This window comes from Mytilus edulis, chromosome 7 (assembly GCF_963676685.1).
Source record: "Mytilus edulis chromosome 7, xbMytEdul2.2, whole genome shotgun sequence".
In the NCBI taxonomy this organism is placed as follows: domain Eukaryota; kingdom Metazoa; phylum Mollusca; class Bivalvia; order Mytilida; family Mytilidae; genus Mytilus; species Mytilus edulis.
Window position 1 is genome coordinate 66,883,998 of NC_092350.1, and position 18,960 is coordinate 66,902,957.

Sequence of the window (18,960 nt, forward strand, 5' to 3'; positions counted from 1 at the left end):
TTTTGAACAAAATACAATTATAACAGAAAGCAACCGGCTTCGCAACCACTTGTTTTGGGCACTCTCGACAGGGTTTACATATACAAAAAGAAGATGTGGTATGATTGCCAATGAGACAACTCTCCACAAAATACCAAAATGACACATAAATTAACAACTATAGGTCATCGTACGGCCTTCAACAACGAACAAAGCCGCTTAGTCATTAACATGTTCGTTTGCGCTCCACACACCCCTCCCCACCTACAATAATAACATAAAGACACAAATTATTGAACAACGAATACTCGCAGCTACTGAATCCTAGTCCAAAGCCGCATTTTCAACTTATAGATAAACCAAGTTCTCTTAAATAAAATCTCAATCGTACCGATCAAACATTTCGCAAAACTTCAGTTTATATTTTCATGTTGTTAAAGCAGAACTTAAAAGTGTGCCGTGAATTTTGTGCTCACAGCAGTTATTGTCATAACTATGTATACATCAGACATTATAAAGGCAATTGGAAGATACCAAGAAGTATTTTACAGTTCAATTTAATATTCATGAAGGGATGGAGATTGCATGGAAGTTAACATATGGATAAGAAGAAATTGATAGTATTTTTTGACGAAAGACTTTTATAACTCTTTGCATTAAATTCTAAAAAAAATTTCTTGTTGCCGTTAATGGTTAAATCCTCAAAAAAAATCTCAATAACTGTTGGAACGAATAAACGTTTTTAAATCAATCTTTCATGAACTTTGATCCACTTTTCAGCTTCCACCCTGACGAGCCATGTAAGCTGTCGGTATCCTGTTGCACCTACCGCACGTAAACTGTCACATTTCCATCTTCTTTTCTGATATATTTTACCCAATTCATACGTGACAGGATTATTATCCTAGTAACTGGTGGTACCAATGTATTGAACATTATTTAAAAAAATCCATAGTACTATATTCATTTTGTGTGTCAATTTGTTTAGGGAAAACAAAACTGAGAATCTTCGAATAAAAGAGAGATCTTCACATACATATTTATATAAATTAACAAACTTAAGGTCCAAGCTCCGTGATGAAGGCCGTACCTTGACCTATAATGGTTTACTTTTATAAATTGTTACTTGGATGGAGAGTTGTATCATTAGCATGCACTCATACCACGTCTTCCTACATATCTATATAAAGGCTGCACTGGCATTTTTGCATTAAAATTGATTCTTTGTGACAAGATTAATATTTGTGCTGAATTGAAACTGTGTGGGTCAAAATCTTATATTTCTTATAAATGTTGCTGGGCCACGTTTCGTTATCTGATCTGATTTTTTTCTGAAAAGTGCAAGGTAGATAGACATTGGCCTATTGCATATTTTTACTCAGTAACTTTTGCTCTTACTGCTTGAACTTTTGAAATTAAAAACTCGAATACATTTTAACAGACAGTGGTCATGTTTGTAGATGAATAAGTTTTTTTTCTAGATTCACTCTTGAAAAATCATTCGATAACATTTGGTAAAGTTATTTCAGAAAAGATCTGTTTGTAATTACGACTCAAGTCAATACATGTACATGTAGCTCACACGGCCCCTCAACACAGGTGAGCTTATAACCACGGCCGACACTCGGCTAACCGAGATATTGGTCGGTTAATTTATATTGAGTATGTGGCTATATCGGCGGTGGGTCTGTTAATCGGGTTGGCTAAAGTCTGTTAATCAGGTGTTATCGAGGAAATCATTTGAAATTCTGCATGTTTCATTGTATAACTTTTTAAATATATGTTTATCATAAAAATTATTCATGTCTAACAAAACAATTCAATGTACTGAATCCAGTGGTGTAATTATTATTTTTCTAGCTTCGATGTACGATCTATAAAATGAAAAGGCGTGTTACTCATCAATAAATTTATACACATTTTACACACACAAAATGTACACAAAAAGACACGTTGGTTGAATTTACTTGCATGCGATATTTTGAACATCGAACAAAGACAGGCATTATGTTTGTCAACCAAATTGATATCATTGTGTGAAAAATCTAAACAAAAATCTGTATTTTGGTGACATAAATCAATCTTTATTTAAAACCTGGTCTGTTAATGGGTCGGATGTATAAAACCCGGTCTGTTAATTGGTCTGTTAAGAGTTATGAATGGCAATAAAAGTATAATTTTATTGCTGTATGGGGTGTTATCGGATCAAATGGGTAGGCTCAAGACGAGTGGCTAAAATATACGGAAACAACACATGAGCAATGAAACATAATATATACGGAAACACTGACATGAACAATGAATTTAGGCCATGAATATTGAAAACTGATATAAAAAAGTGTAATGTTAAAGTATTATTATACATCATGTTAAAATGCCATATTTTGATTGCCTAATAAGAAGGTGTTAATTTACTCTATCACATGGCTGAGCGGGTGACAATTTTTTGGAATGTCACCCTCTCGGCTAGACCAATCAAAAATCGGCAGTTTAAACGACAATGAATTGAATCTACATCAAGTTATTTTATAGACAATCCTTAAAGTTCTAATTTACTATACAACGAAGCGTGGAACGACTCAAACTTATTTCTTTTACAATTGTTGGAAAAACGCATTTCACTTGTTAATATTTTTACTTTAAAACCTATAAATCATTGTGTGTTATGCTTATTGTTGGTATTAAACGCATTCGTTCACCATTGATGGGTTTCAACTGGTGATGTACATTTCATCATGTTCATTGTGATGTATATTTCTCAGCCAGATATGAGGCCTTTTGAAAGGATAATTTACCCAAAATTTAAATAAAATAAATAACAATAACAAAATAACAACAATTGAAAATAATTTTTTTCTTGATAGCAGAGCTTTTTTCCCGTTTCGGGCCTAATCCTTGTATCGTTTATATGTCAAGTCAATGCACTTCTATTGTCTATTTACTTCACTTCTGATGATTTTCAGTCAAATACCCGTTACGCTGTCAAGTACGTGACTACATAGAAAATACTTTATAATAAAACTCATCTGTTAAAGAAAATGATGATAGGACATTCATCATAAGAAATCAAATATCACATAGCTGAGAGGGTGATAGAGCAGATCGGTATCCCTCGAAAAAAACATTGTCAGCCTTGGCTTCGCCGCGGTTGACAATGTTTTCTCGGGACCCAATCTGCTCTATCACCCTCTCAGCTATGTGTTATTTATATCTTATCACATGATATTTGTTACGGATACGGATAAATTTTTAAGATGTTTCATTAAATTGTTATAATTGAACTTGTTTTCCCTCTTTTCTGCAACACTTAAATATGTGATAAATAGCTTAAAGATTATAACATGTTTTTCCATATTTGCACTGGTATCATCCCTCGACCCATATCGGCCCTCGGCTAAAGCCTCGAGGCCGATATGGGAGTCTCGGGATGATACCAGGGCTAATATAGAAAAGGGCCTGTTATAATCTATACATATTGATTTCATCCAAGAATGGTCGCATATATCATGTGGATTCTGTTTAGGTTGTCATGAATAACACTAATTTGTATCTAAATTGGTATTAACCAGTATTTAAATCAGAGATAAACGTCGTAATGTAACTAAACATCAGTAAGTAAAATATATTGGGATGCTAGAATATATAAAGAATAAAGAAATAATAATGAGTAAGAAAAAATAAAATGTAGAGAAAAGTAACAGACAATTTAAAGAATATAGAAATAAACAACACCCCCAATCCGGACCCTCATTGTATACACGAGAATCTGGATGGAAACACAGAATATATAGAATAATAGATAAGGACAGTAGGAAGTGATGCATTAATAAAAAAAGATACAAAAAAAATAATAACTGTTTGAGAATAAAGACATGAAACACCCCTGGGTGTTGAAACAGTAACGGATTGCTATGTACTCATATTGGTAATAAAATTAATGCTAAAAGTTTACATGCGGACAACTGCAGTTCTCCTCTGCACTTATGTAGAAAGGAACTAAACGGAATAAAATTAATTAAAACTTAAGATAACCAAATGTAGCTGCATTCGCTCCTTTCCATTTACTTCTTTAGACTGATTTGTAAACAACAGATGATTCAGTAATAGAAGAAAAGAACCAATCGGATGATGTTGACGATTTAGAGTTTAACATCCAGTGACAAATATCATGTGCATATGAGAACGACTACACGTTATATATACCCTGTGTTATATTAGAAAGACACTTTCGGACGGATTTGAGAACGTGCTACTTTGAACAGACACAAAAATTAAGGCTGAAGAAAACGTTAATAATAGATTCATGCATATTCCAGCAGGCAATCCATATCCATATATTGAAGTAACACACCTTAATAAAATGCAAAGGAAGTAAAAATAAAAATGTTCTTACTAGAAGGATACTGTTGCAGCGTATTGTCATTTTTTTTTTACTCAAGAGCATCTCATTCTTAACTTTTTCAAAGGGAAAATATAAAGGTAGCACAACTATTGTTGTGGCTAAATAACTCTTAACTGACCCAATTTCAATTGTCCAACCCATTAACAGACTTTATTCCCATAATGTTCACTAAAACGTGGTATTACTCACGTTATATTACAATTATGAAATATTTACTAATTTCAATTTATATTTTAGAACCAAAGTACGATTTTGTGTCCTTTAAATGATATCTAAAATTGTTTTTTTCGCCTTTCATTACAAAAATTGCTATGCGTATAAGCATAAATACTACATACTTGCGCGACGCCTTTTAGTTTTACTGAAAACTGCGCAGACTATGAAATGTTTTTACAGTTGGAAAATGTTCTATGATATATATCATTTTGTCAGACACTTTTCTTTTTTTGATTTGATTCTTATAATGTACCTAAAATCTGTATATTAAATAGATTTTAATATTAAAATTGTGCGTTTTACTCTTAACAGACGTATAACCAACCCGATTAACAGACCAACCGCCGATATTTATAGATTATCGTTGATTATCTCAACGAGATTGATTTTCTCGCTTGAGCTGGTACAGCGAAAGTGAGAAAAGCAATCGAGTTGAGATGACCAATGATAATCTTTTTATCGCTATTTTACCTATGACGACGTTGTCAATTTCAATGTCAATTTCGTTAACAACGTCACGTGGCCTCCCGGAGTCCTTAGTTTCTAGCGATAATTTTTCCATATCAATCGAGAAGCATGATATGAAAATTATCACAAAAAAGATCAAAGGAAAAATGCACAAAATAGCGATAAAGCCGCATACTCAATATAGATTAACCGACCTATCTCTCGGTTAGCCGAGTGTCGGCCGTGATAACGAAACGGGTTGATAACCAGTTGAAATTAACCATTTTTGTAAAGTGTGTAACTTTGGATTGTTTTAATCTTTTATGGCTTTTAAAAGTTAAATGTAGGTGTATTATTCAAGATTTTTTTCAACCTATAGACATGTTTATACTCAATTGGTAGTATGAAGCCACGAGATATTTTAATTTTTGAAAATAAAGGCACATTTAACAAAAACAACCGATTTCAGTAGGCTTGATCTTAAGTTGCCTTTCTGGACACCCCAACCCCCTCCGGCAACTTTTTTAAAGGTGGGGATGGGTCTAAAAATGGGAAATTATCTTATCGTAAAGAGACAGTCGAGAACGCAATTTACTTTTAAAGCGTATTTAAGTTGATTGTCTTGTCCTGAAAACGCATGAATAAAAAAAAAAAAAGTTTGATATATCTGGCTTTAGATTTGATTTTTTTAAAAACTATATAAAGGCTACATGTTAATATAATAATACTAAGAATTAACAGCATCAAAAAATGAAATAAATGGGTGAAGTGAAATACCTTAGTAAGGAGTCATTACTACAGAGAAGGTGTGTTTGGCACACAAAACTTAAAAGCCTTGTGATATTACCAATATTTAAATAAAAGTGTATTTCTTAGTCTGGTATTTTTTTCCGTTCACTCATTTTTCACTCATTTTCAATAAAAATTAAGGCAGATTTTATTTTTATTTTTATTCATGAAATATATTTAAATATAGAAAAGTAGGAGACATTGTTCACTCCCTCTCCCTTAATTCTTTATAAAAACAAATCCTTGACAACAGATTTTATTTTTGGAATTATAAAATGCAAAACTTAAAAAATCGGGATTTCAGGATTGATACTAACGGGATCCAGGAATTCTTTTTTCCGAATTTCGGGATGTCATGATTTAAATTTCTTTAAATCGGGACCTCGGGATTTCATGTTTTAAGCCCGGGATTTTGGGATTAGGACCCCTCCGACCCCCCCCCCCCCCCCCCCCCCCCACATGATTTTAGCTGCTGAAGACACATGATTCTGACGCGCAGATACAAGGCAGAGTTTCATTTGGTTGAATAAAAAGAAAAGTATCTACAGTTTGAGACACAATACAATACTAGTATTCAGGTAGGTTACACTGAAAGTATTATCTAAACTCATCTAAGTAGTGTTCAAGCGCCTAGCCCAAGTCAGAAGCCTCTTGCCTTTGTTAGTCTTGTAAGTTTTTTTTATATTGTAGTTCATTTATATGTCATTGAACTAGATGACATTTTGTTTAAGGGCGGCTGAAGCCCACCTCTGGATGGGGTATTTTTTTGCTGTGTTGAAGACCCATTGGCGGTTGTCAGCTGTTATCTGCTCTTTGGTCAGGTTGTCTCTGACACATTCCCCGTTTTCATTCTCAATTTTATTAGAAAAAAGTCCTTTGTTCTATATTTATGCTCTCTATTTTTATGCAAAACCATTTACATTTTGATTTTTTGGGTCATTGTTGAAGGTCGTACGATGACGTTTGGTTGTTCACAAATATTTCCTTTGGTTTCTTATAGAAATTTGTCCATTTAAAAACATACCACATCATCTTTTTTATATACTAGGTATTGTATATTTTACACCATTTTTCGGTGATCATGCAAAAGTATCGTAATCCCGAAAATAGTAAACATATTTTCTTCTTTTCTTAAAAAGTGAGGTTCCATTAACAGGTCAATAAATCAGATAACCGATAATAGCAATAATAACAGTTAACAGATTCACAACAATGTCAATTTTAAGAAAACAGATAGCAGCTAATTAATCAATAACAGACAAGCATCAATGATCTTGAATATTTGCCACTTTTAACTAAAATATAAAGACACAGAACCAGGACATAGGAGCACAGAACCAGGACAGTGTTTCTAATCACCAGCACATCGACAGGACAATTCCATTTGGCAAACTTGCACGACTTATACAATAAAAAATGATGTAACATTCTTGGCATGGTACTTATGACGTATCAGAGAAAAATTAAGCAACAAAACGGTTGTTTTATTGCCGTTCTGATACAATGTAAACAAACCCACCAGCACAGAATCAGGACCGAACCACCAGAACAGAATGTGAACTTCTCTCGCAGGACAACCGTACCCACCGTGATCTTAGGATATAATGATTCTATGCATACATTTCAATCGAAATTTGCATTGGTATGTGTATGAAATTGGCTTTATTTAGTTTTTTGATAATAAAAGCGTTGTAAGGGTAATACTATATTCAACTTTTTGTTTAACTTTTTTAATAAAAAATAAGATCGGATTGATGAAATATTTAAATCTAAAATACTAACACACCTTGTATAATCTTGTATGTTAAACTCAAGCGTCTATATCACGTCTTTACATTTTAAACATTTATTGACAGCTGTTCCTCAATATTTTACATCTTCACCTAATATATTATAATCAGAAGTTGGGGTATGATTGCCAATGAGACACATCCCAAGAAGAAACCAAATGACACAGAAATTAACAATCATAGGTCACTGTACGGCCATCAACAACGAGTAAACCCCGTACCACATAGACTACTATATAAAATTTCCCGACATGCAAACAAATGTAAACAAACTCAAATTAGAAATTCAACGGCCTAGGCCTGTTTACGTACTAAGATAATGAACAAAAAACAAAAATGATCTACAGCAACAAACGACAACCACTGAATTACAGGCTCTTTATTTGGGAGCTAACGTATATATTTTTGTTTTGTACACATATTGTTGCCAATATAATGGAAGTATATATATATAACTGTCATACAAGCGAGAAGTTTAGTTAGCTATAAAATTAGGTTTAATCATCCACTCATTTTCACTAAGAAGTGATTGTACGTAGTCAAGAATATGAGAGTTGTTTCCATATGTTTGATGTGAAGGGACTTTCCGTTTCAATTTTTTTATGGAGTTCGGTATTTTTGTTACTTTACATTTTCCATGTTAAATAGTTTTAACATGTAAGTGCATGTGTGTTCTCCTAATGTACTATGAATATCTAACAAATATGTCAAGTATGACAAACAAGCAACAATCTCGAAATATATAATATAATTTATTTAGATTAAGCACTTGATAAATGAAACTGATACACAAAAAAATCACTATCACAATCAATTAAGAAATAAAATGTAATATATGTACACTTGTTACATAAAATGTATATAAAACATATATTAGATATCTTGCATTTAAACATTTATATTACAAAATAAGACGCACGATACCAAGGCGCACCCAAAAGTCATTAGTCAAAGAAAAAACAAAATACCATGTAAAAAAATGAAAGACAGATATTAAGGTAGCACAATACAAAGATTTTGTCACTCCCAATCAGACAACTTTAAACTGATGTAATTCATTTCATCCTTCTTTATATTTTATAAATGAGGTACCAAAAGAAAGAAGAAAGATTAATCTTTCAAATTGTGATAATTTCATTATGACATAATTATTACATAATTAATTATCATGTAATTAGTTGCTATATTGTGATGTCCACACTTGAAAGAATTTAGCTTCTTTGTTCTTCATAACATCCCAAAATATTTTATATATTCTTGTACAACACAGCTTGACCTCCAAAACTGTGTCTCAGATTTCCAAAAACATCAATAGAACAAATTTTATACTCAATTCAATTTGAAAACCCCAAGCCCTAAAAATATTTTAATCAAAATTTGATATGCTAAAATATGATTGTTAAAGATTCACATTAGGAAATTTCGTTATGTATACATGTAAACAATAGTTATTTCCCTTACGCTATATCAATGAAATATATATCTTTTAAACATACAGTCAAGTACTTATATATCTCTAATACTTTTTTTATATGATATACATGGAAAATCCAAAGCCTAGTTTAAAAAAAGCAAACTGAACTATAAATCCAGCAAAAGCAAGACAGCGTGTAAATTACTTCAATTACCATGATTATAATATCTTTGGAACAGGAGAGAGAATCAACATTCTACATTGTATGACGTATTCCTGTGTAAGATGAAAATAATACAAAATGAAAAAACTTGAAAACAAATGATATTTAAACTATTTGCAGAAGAACTTATAAAAATCCATAAAATTTAAAAACCGCATTTGTGTTACATTAGCGAAGATAGAATTCTATTTGTAATTTTCAATTTGTATATAATGAGATATTAAGAAGAATTTAACCTGAACTTATATAGGTTGCAATTCTGTAAATATAGACAATGCAATTTCCCTTTGCGGCTAAAACTGTTCCACTATAACTATGAAGGTTCGTGAAAAAATATCCCGGAGCAGAAAGTTGATATGCACTACTATTTTATTCAAAAGGTAAAAACATATGGCTGTCCGGCATATATTTTTCAACATTTATATGCCCTGAACTTGTTAGAGGTTAAACTTATACTAAAATTATGTACTATCCCTACCTTTACTTTTTGCCTACTTCAGAATTCATTTTCACCGCAATAGTATGTTTTTATACTAGTACAAATGTAACAGTCCCAAGTAATGTCTGTATGAGATGAAACATAACTATCATATCTTGGAACCAGTATGTCAACAAATCAAATTATTTAATAATATTACATATCTCCCCAAAAGAGGCGTGGTTTGAGAAACAGCTGTATTTAAAAACTGTAACCTATAGTAAAGAAAAAATCTGGTAAAAAAAGTAACTTTATGTGCTCATACAATGAACAATCAATGAATTATAGCATGCATCGATAAGGGTATTATTTTTTACTCACTGAACAGTAATTATACAAGTGAGCACTGTATCAATCAATTATAAAAGTATCAAAACTTCAGAATTTAATTGTAGAATATCAACTATAAACTTACAAAATATCTCAAACCTTTAACAGATTTGTTCTAGTTATAACAGCATTTGGAATGCTATGAACACCATTCTAACATGACGTCCTTCAAACGCTTTGAGTACACACCCGTGGTAAAATATCAATATATTGCCAGGGCTGTTCCGATCGTACTCCTACGTCATATGCTTTTTATGAATGAGGTACCCGACGTTATAGAACAATGACGTAAGAAAATAAGCATTTTACGGGAAAATACATGCCGCTATCGGTCAGGGTAAAATATTTGTCATAAAGGGTCATCCCGTGGTAAAATCACGATATATTCCACCCCCCATGAATTATTTCTTAAATATATTATAGTACATTCCTAATTGTATACACATACTTCTAATAATGACGAACATATTAAATATCTATACATTTGAGCGTTCCTCTGTTTCAAGTGCTTTCGTACTTGTATTATGTGTTGAAGAGGAATCCAAGACAGTATCAATATCTTCCAAAGCGAATCGGAAATCGGACATTGATTGAATATCCTTCATCCCTAACTGTTCTCTGATTGTTTGGTAGAAAGTAGCCGGACACTGAAAACAAAATAAACAATTATTTATCTCCGAATTGATACGATATTCCCGTGCTTGCATTTCCTATAATGATTTTCTTGATAGAGGGTTGCTGCTCACAAGGAATCTATTAAACCAAGAGTTCAAAATGGTGGAGTTGAAATCATCCCTTCGTAAATTTCACGAGTTGGTTGACCGTTATGGAATAACCAATTCACAAATGATATCGGATATGTTCCTTACGTCGTAACTACAATCCCCTTCCCTTTTATGAATGTGACCTACCGAATTAGACTATTTACCGGATTTGTTATCACATAAGCAACACGACGGGTGCCACATGTGGAGCAGGATCTGCTTACCCTTCCGGAGCACCTGAGATCACCCCTAGTTTTTGGTGGGGTTCGTGTTGTTTATTCTTTAGTTTTCTATGTGTACTATTGTTTGTCTGTTTGTCTTTTTTCATTTTGAGCCATGGCGTTGTCAGTTTATTTTCGATTTATGAGTTTGACTGTCCCTTTGGTATCTTTCGTCCCTCTTTTATATCATTTTGACACAAACGCATATTTCTACCCGTTTTCACTATCTATGTTAGAATTTTAAACAGTATACACACTATATTGTACTTCATTGTATAACACCGCAAACAATCACCTGAGTGAAGTTATATTTGGAAACATGTATCAATTTAGTACAAACTGCAGCTTTTGACAAGAAATATAAGAATGTCTGTGCAATAACAGATATTCTCATTTGTTAAAATGGTTAGGCTTATATTTTACAATGAGAACAATCGCAAAATCAAACTGTTCAAAATGCATGTAAGTATAAATTTACATAACTGATATGGTATGAAGTCATTCAAAATTGTGTTGTGCCCAAGGCACGATGTAAGGTATTTTGCACAGACAATTTTATCAATTTGTATCATGAAAAAAGTAAAGTACTTTGCTATGTTATGCAGTAATAAACACCATTAATGACTATATGCAAAATCCACTTGATAATAAGTTCAAAAGTTGATTCCTATAATTCTTTGTTGTTGTGCTGACACATATACCAAATAGCTAGGCATTATTTTTAGTTCATTTATCACAAGAGTGACTACTTTAAACTCCAATATAACAACAGTAAAATGATTAAATGTCTACTTAAATTTGTATTTGAAGCTTCAATTGATAAAGCAAGTCATCAATAAATCATGCAGTCACTTACTGCTTATTCTTATATAGCAACATATCAAAACAGTTTTTTCATTCTTTAAAAATTTATCAACTCAGCCCCGTTTGTTCTTGCTTGCTGCTGCTAGTGTATGTTTTGAAATTAAAAATGTACTAACCTCACGAACAAGGAGCTTGAGAAATGCAACGTCTTTTCCTCTCAGTTTTTGTAGCTGTTTTCTAAAAAAAAAATATTGCTATACATTTTAGATTTTGTCTTGTGCTTCTTACGAATATTGCACGATAATTGTAGTAATCAATTTTGGTCACTAAACACATTTATTTCCATAAGGTTGATTTCCGCCATGAAGTATTTTCTGTCCTCACTAGTAGGCCTAATGTCTTTAAATCAAATTTAATCTTCTACTTGGTTTATTATACTAACTTAACTAGTAAACGTTACAGACACGTTTGGCCTAGAGTCAGACTGTAGTATGACTCTAGTGGAACATTACCTTGTAAGCAACTAAATAAATATAATTGACAATGGCTTGACCAACATCCGCCAATATCTTTATAATTAATTTATGCCTATATTATAAGAATTTCATCTGTTTGCATAAGAAAATGAGTTACTAGAAATCAAAAAGTATAGTCCTTTTACTAAATGTTTTTGACAAAAGATTGTATACATTATGGATCTTTTCAACTTCGTAACTTATTTGGCCTTTTTGTTGTTTTTTTAAATTCGAGTGTCACTGATAAGTCTTTTGTAGAAAAAAGAAGTTTCTGGTATATACAATATTTATCCTGGTATATATGATGAATATATTTACAACCACTAGATGGATTGGTAGCTGACTAGTAGTAAACAATTATATGTTAACATATTTTATTATTAGTATGTCATATCTATTTCTATTAATTAAACTGTTTACAAAGCTTATCATTTTTATGTTTAGCCTACTGGAAAAGATTACTTTAGCTGTATTAGTCAAATGGACAAACATTCCAAATTTTGTGCTTCTCAATTCTCGTCAACTTCGAACGTTATTTGGCTTTTTTTTTTTTTTTTTTTTTTTGAGTAGTTTGAAGATAAAACACGCGTGTGGCGTATGCAATTTTAATCCGGATATGATAATTTTATGATACTAACCCGTTTTGATTAATAAACAAGAAACCATAATGTGATTTTTTTTTAAATCTACGAAAGAAAAAACACGAAACCGACACGTACTGTTGGGAGAGAAACATATCCTTTTGAATGATCTTATCTTTCAGCCAATTCTCTACTTGGGAAAGTGTCCAATTCATCACGCTGTGAAAAATTTGACTTGTCAGTTGGTCCTTCTTTGTTTTTTCTTTTTTATCTTGCCTACCAGGTATCGGTGTTGTCGAAGGAGGCTGGAACAAGATAAATAATACTTTTTAGGACCTTATAAAAATATTACATGTAATACATATGTAAAGATATATTGTACTTGTATGTCATGTAAAAAGATAAAAGTAATGGTCAAGGCAACACATTACTTTTGTGAAACCTAACTCGAGTATCTATTAAATCAATTTTAATAATTTTCTAATGTCAATCAAAAGTAAAGCTGGCTATGTTCTTTTCATATACAAATTCAAACATGTACAATTTGAAAAAAGGTGCCTTCACCTACAAATGTATATCACCGAAACACAGGTACGTTTTTGCACACACTGATATTCAATTGCATTAGTTTGAACAAGTTTTTTAAAACTTTACAATACGGTTCTGGCGAGATTATTTCGTCTACGTTGCAGTAAATGCAAAAGAAAATATCAAATGGTGCCACTTTGTACTGCACTAGATGCCCATTTCTTTTCAGTCACGCCAGTATTGCTCAATGCATACATTATTGAAAATCAAATAACAGAGATGACATAACTTAGAATTATTGAATTTACGGACATAAATGGACAAGGAATCAGTGGATTAAACATTCCTTAGTTTTAATGCACTTCATAAGTTTTTAAAAGCAAACCTAAAAAACGATATTCGTATTGTCATATCAAAGCCGAAGTTACAATCTGTTGATACTTGCTTTGACTAAAAACAAACAACGGAGGTATCAAGCCAGAAAATACGACTAAAAAGGACTTCTAGATAAAAAAATAAAAAAACTGCGTACTGTCAAGTTATATTACAACAGACAAAGACTACATCATGTGTCTATAGCCATTTTGATACAATGTGTATATAATGAATAATTGTATAATTAAAAAATATGTTCGTTGTGTTCGCTTTTATATATTAAAACATTGAGTGCAACGTGTTGTGATTTCATTATAAATATACACTCCATTATGTAAAATGGATTTGATTGCATTTATTTAATGATTGTGTTTTGTTTTGTCAATCGTTTTCCCCAAATTCATAATTGTGATCATAACCCAAAATATCCCTTTGAGGATAGTTTTTAGAGGAAAAGTGTAAACAAGAGAACAACCATTCAATGTATATGCACTCAACTCGAAACAGGGTAGAAAAACTCGGAACAGCCACCAATTTTATCTCTCTCGAAAACTTTACTCATACATTTGGTTATATGAGAAAACGTATATTTGTTATGGATATATAAAGCATAAGGCTTTGTTTTCAATTTCCACAAACATGAATTTCTCAAATATGAAACAATTATTATTGTTATTTATATTCTCCACGTAAAATGGTAAACTTAATTTTGTTTCTCAAAATCTGTTCACTGTAATAACCGATACTCACCAGTGGCGTAGCTGGGTCATTTTTACGTGTACGCCCGAACCTTGGCGAGGGATATGAGGGGTGCCAACCGCTCAATGTTAAAGCACCTGCTGGTAGTGGGTTCGAAAGGGACGAAGCCCCCGAAAGCTATCGAGAATGATATACCATAATGATTCCTGTCAGTACAAAATCATTGATAGCAATATACCTTTGAATCTAAATGGTTTATTTGTTTTAATTAAATTTTGTAATATATGTTGACTTATTCATCGTGTTAAACTGGAAGCTAGCCTAATGGTCATTGGTTTTAGAGAAAACGTCCAAACCAATATTACTTTTAAATAAGTTTAAAGGGTGCCGTGAGTGAGCATACAATCGACAAAAGCACCTTTTAATGAACACGAAAGAGGTGCAATATAAAAATGTTCTGGAACACCTAGGATTTCTTCCTACAAAAAATGAATCAATTTATCATTCCTTTTAGGTATTTAAAAAAAAACTAAAATTTTCTTTTGATATTTTTTTCTAGATCTGGAATATTTCACGACAATCTATGAAGGTTTATAAATTGAGTATGTAAAACAACTAATTGCGCAAAGAAGAGTCCGGCTATCTGCCTATCAAAAAAAGAACAGAAAAAATGAACGAAAACAAATGCTTTCAAAATTTTAGCTTTAGACATTAGTCATAGAAAAAGCTTCTTCGGCATTTTCATAAAATTCGATGAAGGTTCGACAAGTAGTTAAAGTAATTGAGAAATAACAAAATGTATGCCCAAACTGCGAACACTTATTAATTGCAGAAAGAAATACATTTTGTCCTTAAAATGCGGGAAAATTAAAGATATAATTGCATTATTATTATTTCTCTGAATACTCTTTTGATCATAAACAGTTTTTGTCCAACTTTCGTACAATTTCACGGAGTCATTCAAAAGACTTTATCCACATTTGGAACCTAAATATTGACGTCGCTTTGTCTCGCTTTTGGGGCATAAATCACAGGCTCGACAAAAATACAAACAGCATATCAAATCTGAGCAGATAGTGAATTGCTTTAAATATAAGAAAAGTACGTAGAATTCATACTAGATTCAGACTTTTACAAAAGATTCGAACAAATATGTTAAATGATCTATTTGAGTAAATTAATTAGTCCCTTTTTATTCAAAATTACAATACATTGAAAAAAGAAGCACAAGGCTGGTGTGCTTTTGGCCTTTTTTTTCTAATTCTATGTCGATTATTTGTTTTATTTTCAAAATTCAAGTGTACGCCCAGGCGTTTTGACGTAAACGTAGCTATGCGCATGCTCACTTCCAATTTTTCAGATGAACAGACTTTAATTGAAGTATTATAGCAACAACTAATTGAAGAATTATAACAACACCACATAGTAACCAATAGACAATAAAGCAGCAACATGATCCGTTGTGAGACGTGCGGAAAAATTGCTCCTTGTAAATTGTTTGTATCTGCCTAATATTTAACATTTCAATTAAACAGAGTAATACATAGAGCGTAATATTCATATAGGACTTCCTTTTTACACTAAACGAGGTGACTTTCATTCAATTATCTTCTTAACTAACCAGTCTTTAATCGGCGATTCCCGCCTCTACCTGTTTTAAACAATAACAATGGCTGACTATGAGTGCAAAGATTTTGCCGACATTGGGAAATGTTTCCAGAAGCTACATGTGTATATCAATACTGAAGTGGAAAAAAAAAAAAAAAAACAAGAACAGATCGATGATAGGGATAAAGTTCTTGAAAACCAGACCGAGTTTGCCAATGGTGAGCTGCATGATATCCATAACTCTAAAATCCCCAACTTGTAGTCACTAATAGCCGAGGAGGCAAATGAACGTCTAAAATCGGAGGTGTGGTGAAGAAAATGGAATTTGGTTATCCGTGGGCTTGAGGGGAAAGTCGGTGAATCCACTAAGGTCACCGAAAACATCGTCCGAATATGGTTGCATAATGATAAAAAGGGGCTTGGGTTTACTGCTCCGCAGGTAATGAGTATGCTATTTACAGCAGTACATAGATTGCCGAATGGTCTTGAAAATAAACGCATATAATCCTTAGGCTATCAAACTTGATAGATAGGGATGATATCCTTAGTGCTGCCACGAAACTGCCTAGGGGGTGCGGATACAGTGTGGTACCGGACCTCCCACCCTCACTGTCAGTTCGTCGCGGTGAACTCCTAACAGAGAGAAGCAAGATGTCCAATGAGGAAAAAAGAAAATTCAGACTTGTATACTTGAATGATCCACCTTTCGTCTAACTTGTAAAGAAAAGATCATAAACATTACGCGTCTAGTATAGAAATCGTTTTGAAAATCGAATAATTATCGCTTACAAAATTTATTGGAACATTGTAATAAAAATGATGCTACTTTTTCTTTCAGTTTTTTTTAACCTTAGGTACCTTTTTTGTTAGTTTGTTTATATTTTTATTTAAAATGTACTTTTTCTCTTTACTCAGTTTTGTATTGCGCCAGGCAAAATTTTATGTAACACTATTAGTGTTAATCGTGAGTTCTCCTCTCAGTATTAACTTTTCTTAACGTAAATAATGGGTGTGGTATAGTTGTACATTTCACATTCCTGTAGGCGGAGTCTTGTGTATTCATAATGTAAACATTTGAATACTCGGAATCTCTCTATAGTCTTGTTCTGCTACAATCACAACACAATGGAAGCCTCCGTGGATAAACACATGTTGTTATTTAATCATTAGTCTCGTCACATAAGTGCTGTTTACAGGTAAAAACAATAAGAATATGGTTTACCCTTCCACATAAGTCCTACACATGCATCTTTTTATTTATTTTTTTTCAAATTTCAGATCCCGAATTCATACAATAAGTGTGAATTATATTTATATGATTTGTTCAATACTATAATAAACAGAAAAATATCTAATTTTTTTTGTAGATACAATCAGATTACGGATAAAACTTATTCTAGGTAACAAGGTATGGTCTCCATTAATTTGCGCATTATGCTTCCAATTTTGGAGTGGGCTGCAAAACCATAATATATAGTTAAGTAACTAAAAACATTTAGAACTTTCTCAAAATCAATTCCTACATTGAATGGCAGCTTAGATCAAAGTTGAGCATGCTGACTGCTTTTGGTGCTTAATTGCATTATTTATCTTGTGTTTTCATGTTGACAAAATGCTGAGTTGCATTCTGCTTTTGCTGCTTTAGTTTAAGACTTGTTTTTGTGATAGCATGTTGCTTGATATGTTTATTTGCTTGCTGCATGTTATGCTTATGATTTATTTAACTGTTTGTTACTCATGCATGACGTGTAGTAGTAAGTTCTGTTTACATGTGTGTATTGTCCATATTTTACATGTATTTGCTTTGTCTAAAATCCACTATTTAGTTTAAAAGTTATTAAATCATGGCCTTAACAAATGCTTAATGGGCTTGTAAAATTTGCACATTCATTATAAAGTGAATTTTGTACTATGTTACACCAACAATATTAGGGATTCAGGGGAATTGTATAAATGTGTAATTAATTTTGGCTATATAGTTTTTTACAGTTTATGAGGAGAAAATGATTTACCTGCCGATCTGTTTTCAAAATTCTTACCATACCAGGACCATAACTATAACTTTATGAATTTAAACAACTTATTCATGGTCTTGCAAATTTGGTTACTACTTATAATGACCCGGAAGGGGGGGCGGGAGTAAAAGGGGAAGGAATTCAATAGGGTGGGGAATTATTATTTTGAAAACCCTGAATTGCTACCAAGCTCATTGTGATCTTATTTACTTCATATAATTTTTACAGATGTCTATAAATGTATGATATTGTTTATTTGTCAGTATGTTAAAAAAATCAGGAACGACATATATACCATCATAGTATACTTAAAACATTTGACTGTTGAATAGAGTTACATATTACACCTATTGAACTGTTTGATAAATTACTAGTTTGAAAAAGGATCTCTTAACTGTAGGGGTTTGTCAGTGGAGTGAAGAGAAGAGATTTTTTTTCAAGATATAGGAAAAGATATGATATTATTATATTAAGAGATACACATTGTACTAAAGAAAAAGAAAAGCAGTGGGCACATGAGTGGGGGTATAAGGCATTCTTTAGCTCTGGACCTCCATGTGTTTATTATAAAATCTTTTAAGATGCATTCCAGAAGAGGGTCAATCATAATTTCAATTAAAAAACTGGAGACCTATCACTTTATTAAATATTGATTCAAAATTGCATCAGCTGCATAAGCAAATAGAATAAAACCTTTTCATGGGGATATAATTAGTGAAACACAGCAATGTTTCATAAAGGGAAGGTATATTGGAGAATGTACCAGGATTATTTTTGACATT

At 32.2% G+C, this 18,960-nt stretch overlaps 1 protein-coding gene across 1 annotated transcript; it reads right to left on the reverse strand.

The window, feature by feature from the left end:
• Positions 1–9,594: 9,594 nt before the first annotated feature.
• Positions 9,595–13,380, reverse strand: LOC139483597 (uncharacterized). The gene is made up of 3 exons (XM_071267594.1): positions 13,092–13,380; positions 12,034–12,094; positions 9,595–10,715 (listed from the first exon to the last, which is right to left on the reverse strand). The coding sequence occupies exons 1-3, from the start codon at positions 13,166–13,168 to the stop codon at positions 10,545–10,547; spliced, it is 309 nt and encodes a 102-aa protein (XP_071123695.1). The 5' UTR covers positions 13,169–13,380; the 3' UTR covers positions 9,595–10,544.
• Positions 13,381–18,960: the final 5,580 nt, after the last annotated feature.

Coding starts and splice junctions, on each gene's coding strand:
- LOC139483597 (XM_071267594.1), bottom strand. CDS start 13,168: ATGAATTGGACACTTTCCCAAGTAGAGAATTGGCTGAAAGATAAGATC. Junction 12,095..13,091: donor GATATGTTTCTCTCCCAACA/GTACGTGTCGGT, acceptor TTTTTTTTTTAG/AAAACAGCTACAAAAACTGA. Junction 10,716..12,033: donor TCAAGCTCCTTGTTCGTGAG/GTTAGTACATTT, acceptor TTTTGTTTTCAG/TGTCCGGCTACTTTCTACCA.